Source organism: Kogia breviceps, chromosome 19, assembly GCF_026419965.1.
Source record: "Kogia breviceps isolate mKogBre1 chromosome 19, mKogBre1 haplotype 1, whole genome shotgun sequence".
NCBI lineage: Eukaryota > Metazoa > Chordata > Mammalia > Artiodactyla > Physeteridae > Kogia > Kogia breviceps.
In genome coordinates, this window is record NC_081328.1 from 48,961,977 (window position 1) to 48,976,515 (window position 14,539).

Sequence of the window (14,539 nt, forward strand, 5' to 3'; positions counted from 1 at the left end):
CCACATGTAGGCTGCTCCACAGACACACACAACTGTGCAAGAGAGACCACTACAATACGCTGACCCACCCTGGGGCAGCCCTGTACACGTAAACATTCTAAGTAGATAGCCTCAGTTTTCTCAGCTATCAAAAAAAAAGAAACACGAAGGTTTGGCACGTAGGGGAAAAAACAGGACTGGTGAGGAAGGGACTGAAAAAGTGGGTTGTTTGATGCCAAACAAATGATCCCTAACGAATCCCCTCTGTCCCCAAGAAGGGCAGGGCCAATGCGGGAGAACTCGGATGATCACAGAAAGACTAAAGCACGTGCCTTTTCATGTGTTTGAGGGGAGAGGTTACGTGTATATTTTTTAAAACAGCTCCCCAAATGATCTGTGTTTATAAGTTTTGGGAGAGATCTCGCATAACTGAAATGCACATAAATGCAGTGAATGTGATGCGCCCGCAGGGCTGCCATGAAGACAGACGGGGGAGGGCAGGGCTCTACCAGGCAGGCACCGGCACCGGCACCATGGGCGCTAACAAGTGGGCCACCTGGCCCACCCTCCGGCTGTCCCGCATGGGGGCCGTCCTCTGGCCAGCCGGCTGCCACGTACCTTTGGCATGAAACGTCCAGCCCCTCCGCCAGTACTCCTGCAGCTGGACCCGCTCCTGCTGCCCCAGGCTGCACACCTCACTGTAGAACTGCCGCTCAATGTGCACGTAGGCAGCCGGGATGGCACCTGCCACCCCTTTGGCCCCGAAGAAGCCGTTCACCTCCGGCGAGGCCAGCAGGATCTGGTACTCGGCTCGCGTGCCCAAGACCAGGTCCATGTAGGCCTGGGTCAGGTTGAAATAGCCGGTGGTGAGGTAGACCTTTGCGCCTCGCTCGGCCTCTGTCAGCAGGGTCTCGGTGACAATCTCATCGATCTGAATCTCAAAGGGCTTCATCTGGATCAATGGGTAAATCCAGGTGTCTGGGGCTGGCCTCCGGTCTCCAGCGGCTGCTGCATCTTCCTGGGTTAAGAGGGAGTTGCTGTGGAAGGTCTGGGTATGCAGCATCTGCTGGCGGGTCCTGGCTGAGTTGATCACATCCATAACCCTCTTATTGGCTGCCTTGCAATACGCAGCCCGGTCACCTAAAGGGAGACATGGCAAAGGGGAGTCAAGAGCAGAGAAGGGAGGCTCTGGACTCCCATTCAGCACGGGAGACACACCACATGGCACGTGACAGGCAAGCACAGATGCCACGACTGATCCTTCACCAAACACATCTCAATTGAGCACAAGACACCAGGCCCATGTGAGGCTCCTCTGTGGACAGAAATGCCCGGAAAAGGGTCTTGCCACAAGAAGCCTGCACTCAGGGGGAAATGAAAAGGCCTCTACCAATCCACTTACGAAAAGTTCAAAAACAGGCAAGACTAGTTGAGGGCGACAGCAGTCAGGATAGTGGGCACACTCGGGGGGTCATGCCTGGCTAGGGACCCGAGGAGGCTTCTGGGAGCCAACCCACTATGAACACGTACCTAAGCTGCACACCCGTGACTAGCGTGCGTGTTACACGTCAGAAAGAACACATGTCCGACAGAGACACGTTTAAGTATGACCAGAGAGCAGGAAAGGGGGCCACTAAGGGTCAGAGGTGAACAGGCAGGCTCTGGGCCTTGTTTTCACACGGACAGCAGTGACGAGTGGCTGCATGGACACAATGAAGGGAAGAGAAGTGAGTCTAAATTCTATCACGAGATGATAAGAGAGTTAATGAGCTAAGCATCCAACTCAAGAAGTTAGGAGGAAAAACAACAGGAAAAGCCAAAAAATACAGTACAGGAAGGACATTATATAAAGCAGAAATTAAAAGAAAACAACAATATACAATATAAAAATAGGGAACTTCAACATTGTCAAAAGTCGATTCTCTGAAAAACTGACAGAATAGCAAGCCTCGGGCAGGGCTGATCAACAAGAGAGACGGGCAGCACGACCGTCCTGGTCACCGCTCACGCGCTCTGGGCTGGGAACAGGCGCGCACACCCGAGTGCCTCCAGGGCTGGGCAGCCGCCCAGAGGAGGAACGTTGCTTGCAGGGATCCCTCCTTACCAACGGCGGCCACCATGGGGGCCGCCCACTCACTGCTTCTCTTGAGCTGCCCTGGTCCCGAACACGGCTGTGCCCAGCCCCCCACGCCCTCTGAGCGTGCTCTCAATTCTTCCCCAAATGGGGGCCCTTTTTTCTGCATATTCATGCCAGGCCTGTTAAGTTAGATCAGGGGTCAGCCCGTGTTTCCTGTATGGGCCAGACAGTACATATTTCAGGCTTTGTGAGCCAGAGGGTAAAACTGAGAACACTATGTAGGTAACTCATATAATGAAAGAGAAAACAGACTTCCAAAAATTCTCATTGTTGAAATTTAAAACATAGTAGTAATTATCATACTACTCTAGCACACAGGCATAGTGGCGGCAGGCAGGGCAGGCACACAGATGACGGGCTGGCTCCACAGTGCACGGATCCCCAGGCCCCCGAGACAGGGTTCCCGCCAGACATCCCCACTCAGATGCTTCCTTTCTGGCTCTTCTCCGCACATGGGCTAGGTTTAACCCGTTCCCCACATTGCTGACACGGCTGCAAATTCAGCAGCAGGCCTCCTTAAAGGCCACCAGGAAGCCACGGCCACAAGAATCACAGGAATGCAAATAGCCCGGGAACACTAGCTGCCAGGGTTTGCCTGTTTCCAGTGAGCAGGACCGAGGACTCTCTGATTTCACGTTCCAGGCAGGAGGCCGCAGACCTCAATGGAGCCGAGAGCCACAGACCCTCTGTGCTCCAGAGTCACGGGAGGTGGCCCTGAGGGGGGTGGCCATTTAGCAGGCTCCTTCCTGTAAGTGCAGGGCAGGCTCCCGGCTCACTCCCGCGGGCACCCAGACCCGAAGCCCACAATCCCACCTTCCCCGGTGGCTCCCTCACCCACAGAGCATGACCGATAGCCAGTGAGTCACATCTGTCTGGCTCCAAAGACAAAAGCAGAACAAGGCTCTGCCACCCAAGTCTCCTAAACCCGTGGCAAGGCCACCAGAGGCGTGCCCTCCTCACCCTCACCACCCCCAGGCTCAGGAGGGCGAGGAGTCCAGGACCCTACCTTTGTAAGGATGCACCATCCCCTCCACCACCTGCACCGTGTTGTCCCCCCGCAACTGCAGGGACACGTCCCCCACCGCGTCCACCAGCTCCGTGAAGAAGTCTGCAATCTCAGGACAGTCCTGCAAGAACACGTAGCGGTCCTGCCGGTTGGTGAAGTAGGAGTCACTCAGGTTTGCGCTACAGGGAGGAAAGCGGCAGGTGAGGACTCAGGCGACAGGGTGCGACAGCAAGTCCTGGTGACCCTGGTCTCAGGGTCACCAGCAGGAGCAGGGGAGCAACCAACTCGGATCAGGATGTACCAGCAGCAGCAGCAGCCAATTAACAAACAGCTACTGATGGGCTTCCCTGGTGGCGCAGTGGTTAAGAATCCTCCTGCCAATGCAGGGGACATGGGTTCGAGCCCTGGTCCGGGAAGATCCCACATGCTGCGGAGCAACTAAGCCTGTGCGCCACAACTAATGAGCCTGTGCTCTAGAGCTCACGAGCCACAACTACTGAGCCCACGTGCCACAACTACTGAGCCCACGTGCCACAACTACTGAAGCCTGTGCGCCTAGAGCCTGTGCTCTGCAACAAGAGAAGCCACTGCAATGAGAAGCCCGCGCACCGCAACGAAGAGTAGCCCCTGCTCGCTGCAACTCGAGAAAGCCCACGTGCAGCAACGAAGACCCTACAGAGCCAAAAATAAATAAATAAATAGATAAAATAAAATAAACAGCTACTGAGCCTGGCCACTCACAAGAGGTGGGCGAGAGTGACACTAAGGTGACACAGAGGAGTGACCGCAAGGCCATCCCCTCACCGAGCTGACCACCGAGAGGAGATGCGGACACTTACAGAGCCAAGGACCACTCGGGCTCGGCCCCAGTGTCCCCCAAGGGGCCTGGATTCCCACCCGGCCCTGCCTGACAAACTTATTTGTCCTCTCGGGTTTCTTGTGTACAAAGTGAGGGAAAGACCACGCGGGGTGACAGTGAGCGTTAGCTGAGACAGTACACGAGGGGCTCACCCAGGAGCAAACTCAGAGTAAGGGCTCAGTAAACCATGGCCAGCTTTCAGTCGCCCTTCGTGGCTTCCAGCTTCCATGGCAGACAGGACACCGGGAAGACGCCGGGAGGGCTAGGCAACCAGACTAAACACGTAGCAGCAGGCCCTCGAAGGCTCGTGGGGATGGACCTTCCCTTCTCCATGTCCTGCCGGTCTCTGCCCTGGAGACCCCGACGGAAGGAAGCCAACTCACCCGCTCAGGACGACGCTGTTGTCAAAGAGGTACACCTTGATGTGCTGGAGGCCGATGGTCTCGTTGAAGCGCTCGGGGGTGAGGAGCCGGAGGAGCCCACGGAGGTTAGGCGTGTGGAAGAGGGACACTCGGACCTGTTCTGGAAACCTCTGCAGGAGTGGGAGCAGCATGGTGCGAGAGTTTTTCCTTCCTGAAGACGTGGGCAAGCAGGAGAGAAAGGACGGCAGAGTCACACCGGAAAAACACGCAGCCCGCCAGTGCAGCACCACCTACCAAGGGCCTGCGCAGCTGTCCAAGTCAGACCGCCGGGGGCTGTTTTCAGCCAGAGGGGCTCCCAGACAGCTTCTACCTGGACACCCACCACATCTCGGGGCAGGACTGAGCGGCCGGTGTAGTGGACATCCACCCTTCCAGCCCCACGGCACCCATCTAACCGCCTCCTGGTAAATGCGCCCAATCTCCTCCCAGGGGGCACCACCCAACCCGCTCTCTCATTTCTGCTCTGGCTGAAGATGACTCTGTCCGCCCTGGCTCTGGGAAGGCACACAGGCCCAGGGTGGGCCGGTCAGCACACTCAGGAGCCCGGCACAGAGCCCGAGGCAGGCTGCGCAGGAGCTCCAGCCTGACCGCGAGGGAAGCAGATGCTCTTCCAATGGACAAGATGCGGCAAGATGGGCCTGGGACTGCCAGAGGCTGCCGCAAGGAGCCAGAGAATGAAGCCAGCCCAAAGGTCCAAGCCCCAAATCACGACCCAACCGAACCAGATCAGACGTGGAAGTCAAAACAATTCTCTTTTTCCCAAAGTCATTTTTACTTGGACTGTTGGTCACTTGCTGCAGACAGAATCCTGACGGACAGGCCATCCTGGGCCAGCCCAGACGGGCTTCAAATAGCCTTGCTGCTGGCTGAGGACAGGGCATAGAGGGTGTAATTCCTCGTTCTTCCTGAACGAGGAAGAATCAGGGGGCCAGGGAGGGCGTCAGACCTACCTCTTGAGCCCCGCGTGAAGTCTAAGAGAATGGACACCCTGAGGTCGGAAGGAAACTTCGCCTGGAGTGACTTTTCTAGAGTGCTTTCTAGGCAATCCACCTGCCAAGAAAAGACCCCAAAAGAACAGAAATGAAAGATCTGAAAAGATGGTTACGTATTAAAGAAATGAACCAACCTGTCAGCTAATGCCCCCATGGTCCTCTCTGAACACACACATATACACAAGCATGTACACGCACACACCAGCCCAGAAGCTTGCCCAGAAGCCAAAGCTGCAGAACCTCTTCACCTGAGGCCACCACGGGAACCGTAATCCGAAGACACGGCGTCTGCGGCCCGGGCCTGGCAGGATGAGGGCTCTGGGGGTCAGGGACGCAGAGCCCAAGGGTCTGGACCTCGCCGCTCTTGAAAACACTAAGACACCAGCTCCCACACACGTTCCAATGGCTCATCCTTACAGGCACACAACAAACCACGCCCCGCACACGGAGAGCACTCGGTAAGTATTTGCTGAACGAATAAATCCAAGACACAACCTGCCCACTGCCACTCTGCACAGGCTGGACGTGGCATTCTTCTCCCAGGAGAACAAACATGCTTCCCAAGCTGGCAGCTAAGACTTAGCACGTCCTGAAAGTGGGGCAGCCCTTCCTCAGACAGGAAGGGAAGGGGTGGGCACTCTCCTGCCCCCTACCCTTCCCCCTCATCCTCTATCACAGCCCCTGTTCTCTTCCAGCTCTGCCCCGGGGGTTTCTGAACAAGGCAAACCAAGAAACAACACTTGCTATGGGCAAGGGTCCATCTGACTCCCTCAGAGTACAAAGCCATCCAGGGACTCTGACAACACAACAACCTCATTGACACTCACTTCAGCTCAATCTACAGATTCTGCACTGGGCTCATCCTACAGGAAGCACCCGCTACACAACGGGTGACGTCTGCTCCTTCCCAGCCCCACGTGTCTCCTTGGAAGGGACAGGCACGGCATGACAGCAAGTCTAGGTGGAGCCAGGCTGGCTGCAGACCCGCACCCGACACCAGCCCTGGGCGAAAGCAACAGCCAGCTCAACCTGCAATGCTGGCTCCTCTAATACAGACTCAGAAAGCCTTCTCTATAAAGGACCAGAGAGTAAATATCTTGGGCTTTGCAGCTCAGATGGTCCCTGTCACAGTTACTCAGTTCAGCCACTGCAGCAAGAAAGCAGCCATAGACAAAACAAAAATTAATGAGAGTCACTATGTTCCAATAAAGCTTTATTTATGGACACAGAAATCTGAATTTCACATGCTTTTCATGTGACACAATTACTACTCCTCTTTTGATTTTTTGTCAAACATTGAAAACGTAAAGCAGAGGACACGGGTTTGAGCCCTGGTCCAGGGAGATCCCACATGGGGTAAGATCTAAGTGCACGGGCTTCAGCAGTCGTGGTTCGCGGGCTCTGAAGCGCAGGCTCAGTAGTTGGTGGCGCACGGGCAGAGCAACTATTGAGCCCACGCTCTAGAGCCCGCGAGCCATGACTACTGAAGCCCGAGCGCCTAGAGCCTGTGCTCCGCACCAAGAGAAGCCACCGCGATGAGAAGCCCATGCACCACGACGAAGAGTAGCCCCCGCTAGCCACAACTAGAGAAAGCCCGCGTGCAGCAACGAAGACTCGACGCAGCCAAAAATAAATAAATATATAAATAAATTTTTAAAAAAGAAAATGTGAACACCATCCTTAGCCCATAGGCCACACATAAATAGGCGGTGGCCAGATTTGGCCCGCGGGTCACAACTCTCAGAGCCCCGGCTTGGCAGACAGACGGCCTACGGCCCCTGTGCAGGGTGAGGAGGACATGGGCCAGCGAGGTCAGAAGGCCCAGGATCACATCTCCCTACACCCCTAGCTGATCCTCCTGACGTGCCCCAGAATCTGGGGCAACAAGAACAAAAGCTGGCCCGAGACGCAGGCCAAGGAGGGCGGCTCTACCCCAACTCGACGGCTCTGCACAGCCCGAGGTTTTAGGGTGACTCACTACTGTCAGTAGGACCACCCCTGCTTAAACCTTACCAGTTCCTGTTCCAAAGGACCTGTCCCCAGGTAGAGGGACGCCATCACGACCCGCCTCTTGGCTACTTTTATCTGCCCCTGAAGAGAAGAAACAATTCAAAATTCATAATCACCATTTTCACAGTTCACTGAGAAAGATACAGTCCTTTGATATTGGAGGCAAATAACACTCCAAGCTGAACTATCCTGTATCTTCACCAATTAATATTTAAAGCAAGCCCCAAACCTACCAGATAAGGACCCACAACCCTAATTTAAAATACTCTGCCTGAAAGTAAGGCATGATCTAGCCATGCTATAAGATACAGCACAGCCACGAAAAGAATGAAGGTCTGTGTACATTGACCCGAGAGGACGTCCACAGTGCACTGCAGGGACAGAAGCAAATCACTGAATAGAACGTAAACTGTGTTCCCCTGTCACCACCCCATGCACACCTGTATAGGTAGGGTGTGTGTGTGTGTGTGTGTGTGTGTGTGTGTGTGTGTGTGTGTGTGTGTGTGTGTGTGTGTGTCTCTCTCCAAGGAGCAGAGTATAGAGTATAGGTAGGGTGTGTGTGTGTGTGTGTGTGTGTGTGTGTGTGTGTGTGTGTGTGTGTGTGTGTGTGTGTGTGTGTGTGTCTCTCTCTCTCTCTCTCTCTCTCTCTCTCTCTCTCTCTCCAAGGAGCAGAGCCAGACGAGGGAGTGCGGGGGCAAACTTGCACTCCAGCCCCGTCTGCATAGCTGCGGTTTTATAATGAGCATGTAATTTTTTAAAAAATAAATTTATTTATGTTTATTTTTGGCTGCGTTAGGTCCTCGTCACTGCGTGCGGGCTTTCTCTAGCTGTGGCGAGCGGGGGCTACTCTTCATTGCGGTGCGTGAGCTTCTCGTCGCGGTGGCTTCTCTTGTTACAGAGTACGGGCTCTAGGCGCACAGGCTTCAGTAGTTGTGGCACGCAGGCTCAGCAGCTCTAGAGCGCGGGCTCAGTAGTTGTGGAGGACAGGCTTAGCTGCTCCGCGGCATGTGGGATCTTCCCAGACCAGGGCTCGAACCCGTGTCCCTTGCATTGGCAGGTGGATTCTTAACCACTGCGCCACCAGGCAAGTCCAAGCATGCAATAGTTTTGAGATGCAGACAGACAGGTACCTAGCTAGACACACAAACAGAACACACCAACATTCGAAGATGATGCGTCAGTACCAATAGCCAGTGTCCTCTCCCTAGACCTGCTCCAGCCATGGGAGGACACCGGACCCCTCACCAGCGCGGCCAGGCCCCAGAGGAGGTCAAGAGCAGGAAGAGGGGCAGCACCACCCTCAGGGCAAGCTGGCGAGGGCACCGGGGAGGCAGGACACACGCACGTGCTGGCTTTCCCACATGGCCCCCACAGCCTGCACTGTCAACGGAGGAAGAGGGGCATCTTGACTAGATAAACACACCAACACACCACTGGGAAAGACTTATACGCAAGGAACAAACAAAAGAATTTCCTATGCTTGCTGTTTCCTTCATTTTGTTATTTATTCAGATGGTTGCTTGTGGGAAAAGTGAGTATGGAGACAGGAAAGAGAGGAAAACAAGTAAGGTGTGAGGCAATCAAGTTCGGGCAGCAAAAGTCTATGCAATTGTTTGCCATGGCGCCAGGTCCTCTGGTACAAGCTCAGCTGTCACAAAGGCCTGGGCCCAGGCAGAAACCACGCTGCACTCTCTTCTCAGGGAACATGGGCCACTCTGTCCCAGGAAGAAACACATCCCGCTCCACACAGAACGTGCCAGAGAACCCGCCCATGACTCAGTGCAGAAGGAAGGGAACGGTGGCCTTGGCTTCTTCCTGGACTGCTGGGCTGAGCCCCTCGCCTCCCTCCTGGCTGCCACAGCCCCACCCACCCCGGGCAGGTGCGCCACGTGGCCTCACCTCCAGGCCAGGGGACCCCCACGTGGAGACTCAGTCCATCCTTCACCCGGAGTTGATTGGGACACTAAGAACCACCTCCTTTGAAAAACCTGTTTCTTCAAGCCAAGCAGAGAACCAAGTAGGAGTAAAGAGCAAACAGCCTCAGCATCAGTTCTACACAAACAAGGATACACAGGAGAGTCAAGCAGCGTGCGCGCACACACACACACACACACAGCATACTGGAATAAGCCAGCTGGAAATTAAGCTAAGAGTGGATCTACAGAACAACAGGGCAAAGGAGGGAAAATGTGCAAGCATTCAAATGAACTAGAGTTTGTTGTGCAGAAAAAGGAACATCTACATGTATTTCCTGTTATGTCCCAGCACTCCTCCTGACCGCATCACACCTTAATTCTAACATCACTGTATTAATACCAACTCAGAATTCATGTAACTAAAAATTAATTAGCGTTTAATTACTTCATTCCGATGAGCAGTTTAGCCACAAATAACTATACGTGGCATAAACACCTGACTAATGTATTGTAAGTTGAACCCCCCACCCCAAATGCAAAGTTTAGCATCTCTACCAAGAGAGAGAAGGTACAAAAACTTTAGACAGAATTACGGGAAAGAGTCAGGATCACGAGACCTAACACCAGATCATCCAGACTTTCCAGTTACCTGTAAATACTCTCCACTGAACTGAGAGGCTCCCGGCCACTTCCTACATATCAAATCCCATCCACAGGTCATTATGTCTCCATTTCCTGTCGTCTTCTTTATGGAGCTACTGTGTGTTGGAGATGCTGCCAGGGTAGGAGTCTGCCGTGCCCTAACCAGAATGCGGTTCGTTCCCTCCCAGACGTCCTCAGCGGGGACGTGCCTGCTGAGGTCTCCAAGCTCTCAGAAACCTCCCGTCTAGCCTACGCCTCCAACTCGGAACGAAGGGAATCAATCTGTCCACAAGAACCAAAACCTAGGACCTGACCCTCAGTGCCCGCAAGCTCTGAGCTGCTCCACCTGAGACATCCATCAGCCACTCAGGGGGGCTTCTGATCACGGCTCAACTCAGCCGTCTGTGAAGCTGAAACCTAACAGGTGGAACCCACAGGAATAAGCTGAGCAGCCATCAAAAGTTTCTAGAACACAAGGTGCTTCGGCCCAGGACTCGGCGAACCTTATGTCCCCAAACCTCTGATTGCATGTCTGGGCCCACCCCCGCCCCGCCTCTCTCTCTCTCTCAGACGCAACTCACCTTCATGAGCTCAAAAAACTCTGCAGGTGAAGCAAGCAGCCTGACGTGAGAGCTGGAGACTCCAAACTCTGGAACCAGGTTTCTGATCCACTGGAAGCGATGCACGCCCTCCGGACACAGGCAGCAAGGAGGTGAGGTGACGTGGGGGACGGCTGGAGACAGCAGAGGCGCCAACAACAGCCATGGTGGCCTGGGGAAAGAGACATACAAAGGGTCACACTTCTCAAATACTTCCTCACAAGTCTCTCTCAGCTCCTGTGGGCAAATAAGAATTTTTTTTTTTGTGGGGGGCGGGGGGGCGCGAACTTCAGATTTCCTAGACCATCTTAAGTGAGTCCCAGTCAAACTCTGCAAAAGAATTTTTCAGCCCCTACAAGTTGAGCAACTTAAGAACTGCCAAAGCCTATGGATAAGCCCCAAACTTTACGCTGATTCCAAACAACTCAAAATTTAGAGTAGCCACAAGTAAACTCAGAAAAGCCATCGCCTGGTTAATGCCCCCAACGAACCCACCCGCAGAAAGCGGCCAAAGGCTGCCTGCAAGGGCAGGTCTGGTCTCAGTCTGGTGAGTACAACCCAGACCCCCGGTTGTCTGACTGATGAGATAAACGGGCTTTTATTCAAGGAAGGACCCAGAAAAAATTAAGTTTTCTCTTTAATACCAAGATACAGAGAGAAAAGCTGGCGCTGGAAGAGGTCATCTCAAGAGGGGCCAGCAGTGACGACTACTGCCCCTTCACCCCTGGACACATTCTCCTCAGAGGTCACACCCCGTCTCTGGCTGGTTCCCGTCCACTGAGGCCAAGACGGCAGTAAACGGTCCCCTGCCCGCTGAGCCGCATCTTTGTCCGGATGGCGAGACACCTGCGGGGGCCGGGGGAGGGTAGTGCACACCCAGAGCCCCACACCGACCAGCCCCTCATCTGACTTCCTGCAAAGAGCAGCAGGAAAATCCTTTTCAGCGTGTGACCTTCACCACGGCCTCAAGAAGGACTCTAGGGAAAGGACGCTTAAACACCCCAAGGCCTGAAGGGCCACAAATTCCAGGAAGATGATTTCATTCACTTGCCTCCTGATAAAACGCTGAATCTTCCCAGGGTTCCTGAATGTCCCTACACACACGCCAGATGGCCCACAGCTGTGCTTCCCAGAAAGCCCACCAGGCTGTCACAGCGACTCATTGCCAAGAAAAGTTTAGTCAGCGGGTGGAAGACACCGGGTCTGGACCCTGGGAAGCCAGGGGTCACCATGGGCCTCCGAGCAGAGGTGGGGACCACAACTCCCAGCCATCAGCTTGCTACACTCCTCTGGCTTCCGGGTAACAAGCAGCAAATGAAAGGCCTAGACGTGTAAACAAGGGACTGCGGCCTCGATTTCCCCAAAGTGGAGGCCATGCTCCTGCTGTGCTCAAGGCTACCTTCCAGAGGGGAGAGGGAGCGCCTTCAGTCCAACGGAAAACCATGAGAACGGGAAAGGTGCACAACAATCTATCAACGTGAAGCCACAAAGGGGGCCTAAAGTCTAACGTTCGTTAATTAAACATAGTCTGAGGAGGAAAATCCCACAGCACTGTAAGATCAACTGATCTCCCAATCTCACAGCACTTATCGCTCAGACCATATAAAAAATATCCAGGGCGTTGCCTGCAACCCAGGCCACGCAGTCAGTCCCCACGCGTTCTTCAGATGAGCCAACAGGCTCAGAGCCGCTCCCAAAAAGGAAGATGAGGAAACACCTCTTTGGCACACAGCAACCCAGGAGAGGGCAAGTGCCAACTTGGGCCTCAATCCAAGTGGTCCTGTGAGCACCCATGGTGTTCGGGGGAGGCACGGCCGGCCTGGGCACCACTGCCCACAAACCTGGTGGCCTCACCAGCGTACACACCTGAAATCATCTAAGAACACAGAAGAAAATGCTAAGGCTCATGAAGGAAAGGTCAAAATATACATGCGGTGCATGTGCTTCAAGTGACCAAAAAGGGGAGCTGCTGATGCCTGAGCTGCTGGGGAGGCCTCACAACACCCTCCCTTCCAAATGGGCTTTGATCGCCCGGTGGGCTTCAGACAGGAAGTGCGGGGGCTCCAGGTGAGGAGAGCTGCGAGCAAAGGGAAGAGGCAGGAACTGCCAAAACCCACCAGCGCCAGAAAAACCCAGGGGGGGCTCAACAGGCAGTCCAGAGAAGACACAGAGCGACTGTACGGGGGTCGGGCCCCGCCACCCAGGAGATGGGCTCGGCAGGTCGCGGGCCTGTCACGCAGCTCTCCTGGGAAGCTTCAGTCCAAGTCCAGATCAGGGCCTCAGTCCAAGATCTGCTGAGGGCTTTTTAAATGTTGCTTCCTGTTTAACCTGTGTATTGACAGGTTTATTTTTGTTAGAGAGGAGAAGAACTGAAAGCCAATTAGGTTTCAGGGATTCATCGTGGAGGAGACCCAACCCTCGAGTGGTAACTTCACATTCCAAAGAGGAAGGTGCTTGGAAAAGGAGCACAGAGTTTTGTTTTGTTTTTGTTTGTGGTACGCAGGCCTCTCACTCCTGTGGCCCCTCCCGTTGCGGAGCACAGGCTCTGGACACGCAGGCTCAGCGGCCACGGCTCACGGGTCCAGCCGCTCAGCGGCATGTGGGATCTTCCCGGACCGGGGCACGAACCCACGTCCCCTGCATCAGCAGGCGGACTCTCAACCACTGCGCCACCAGGGAAGCCCTGAGCACAGAGTTCTATAAAGGCCCCACAAGGTCAGCAAAGGAGGCGAGACCACATCCAGACCCCAGACACTCAAAATCTAACTGCAGCACCTGGGCTGGGGCAGAAGCAGCCAGTCCCCGTGGGAGCCAGCGCAGGGGCCCATGTTCTCTGTGCATCTCAGCCAGATCCCCACCGGGGCGAGTTCCCGCTTTCCATGACGGACGCCTGGGAATCTTCTCAGAAAACACTTCTCCTCGTGTCAGCCACAGCCCCTGCTGCACAGTAATCCCAGCCTCCAGGGGCCGACCACCTGCACAAGAAATTCCCCCCTCCAGGCCGCTGTCCCAGGTCAAAACCCTAACCCCCAAGAGACGGGAGGAGGCAGGGAGCTGTGGTTACTCTACAAAAAATGCAGGGCTCACACTCACCATTTAGAGAACTAAACAAACACACATACAATTTCCACATCTAGGCCTGCACTCCCCTGAATCATCTCTTTCTAGATAACATCTAGCTCCCATTTCTAGTTATAGGAGGAGGAAGTGGCAGGGGCTGGGGGGCCAGATAATAAGGTTCTGCAGCCCTCTCCCTCCTTTACTCCGGATTATCAGGGAAGTTTGGAGGACAGGGCTAGGGCCAGAGCAGGGGCGTGCCCTGGTACTCAAACTCAGGCAAGCCTAACTACTTTGCTACAGCCCTCAGCAGGTGGCAGAGGCGCCACAACAGTGCAAAACAATCCTCAGCCCACAATTCTGAAGGTGAAACTGACGGCATCCTCTCCAAAGGGTGGGCTCCAGCCACCACCCACACAGACACCTGACTCTGGGGAAAGGTCCAGCCAGGTGATTTAGGGCTTCCTGTGAAATTTGCAGACAAATTCGCCGAGCTGGAGAGTGGGCTGGGCCTAAGTGCTGAGGACCCCTGACCTGGGGCCACTCCCTCCACCTGGAGAGGGGCCTGGGGGAACGGGGTGAGGGGGGGGTGACGCTAGGAGGGCACAGTGAGTATGGAGGGGGAGGGCAGTGGGGAAGAGAGGGAAGTTTCTTCCCAGCATCTCTAAAAGGAAACCATATCTGGACCGCCTTGACCAAGAACAGCATGCAGTAACACTCTTGTCCGTGGTCCGGGGGCCACCATTAAGGCAGGGACAGCAGAAGCCTGCCCTAGACAGGACGATGCACCCACCCGACTCGTGAGAGGCACAGCACGGCAGCGGGACTTGAGTTCAGAGTAGCCAGCCAAACCGAAACAGCGAGAGCAGAACGGCTGCTGAGAGGCCGTGAACATAGCTATGAGCAAGGGAAGCTTCAGA

General features: G+C 54.7%; 1 protein-coding gene across 9 annotated transcripts in view; it reads right to left on the reverse strand.

Annotated features, from left to right (window-relative positions):
* PGS1 (phosphatidylglycerophosphate synthase 1) overlaps positions 1-14,539 on the reverse strand; it is a 44,560-nt gene that overhangs the window by 24,687 nt on the left and 5,334 nt on the right. For 7 of the 9 annotated variants that reach the window (XR_010838265.1, XR_010838266.1, XR_010838267.1 and 4 more), the window contains exons 2-7: positions 10,545-10,734; positions 7,409-7,486; positions 5,354-5,453; positions 4,365-4,554; positions 3,123-3,301; positions 598-1,119 (exon numbers count right to left, since the gene is read on the reverse strand). Coding sequence is in view for 5 of the 9 variants with exons in the window: in XM_059046475.2 (XP_058902458.1) it covers positions 598-1,119; positions 3,123-3,301; positions 4,365-4,554; positions 5,354-5,453; positions 7,409-7,486; positions 10,545-10,734 (1,259 nt within the window). In the remaining 4 variants the exon portion in view is untranslated. The remainder of the gene's footprint in view (positions 1-597; positions 1,120-3,122; positions 3,302-4,364; positions 4,555-5,353; positions 5,454-7,408; positions 7,487-10,544; positions 10,735-14,539) is intronic. The other 2 variants (XM_067021675.1, XM_067021678.1) reach the window with 1 other exon arrangement.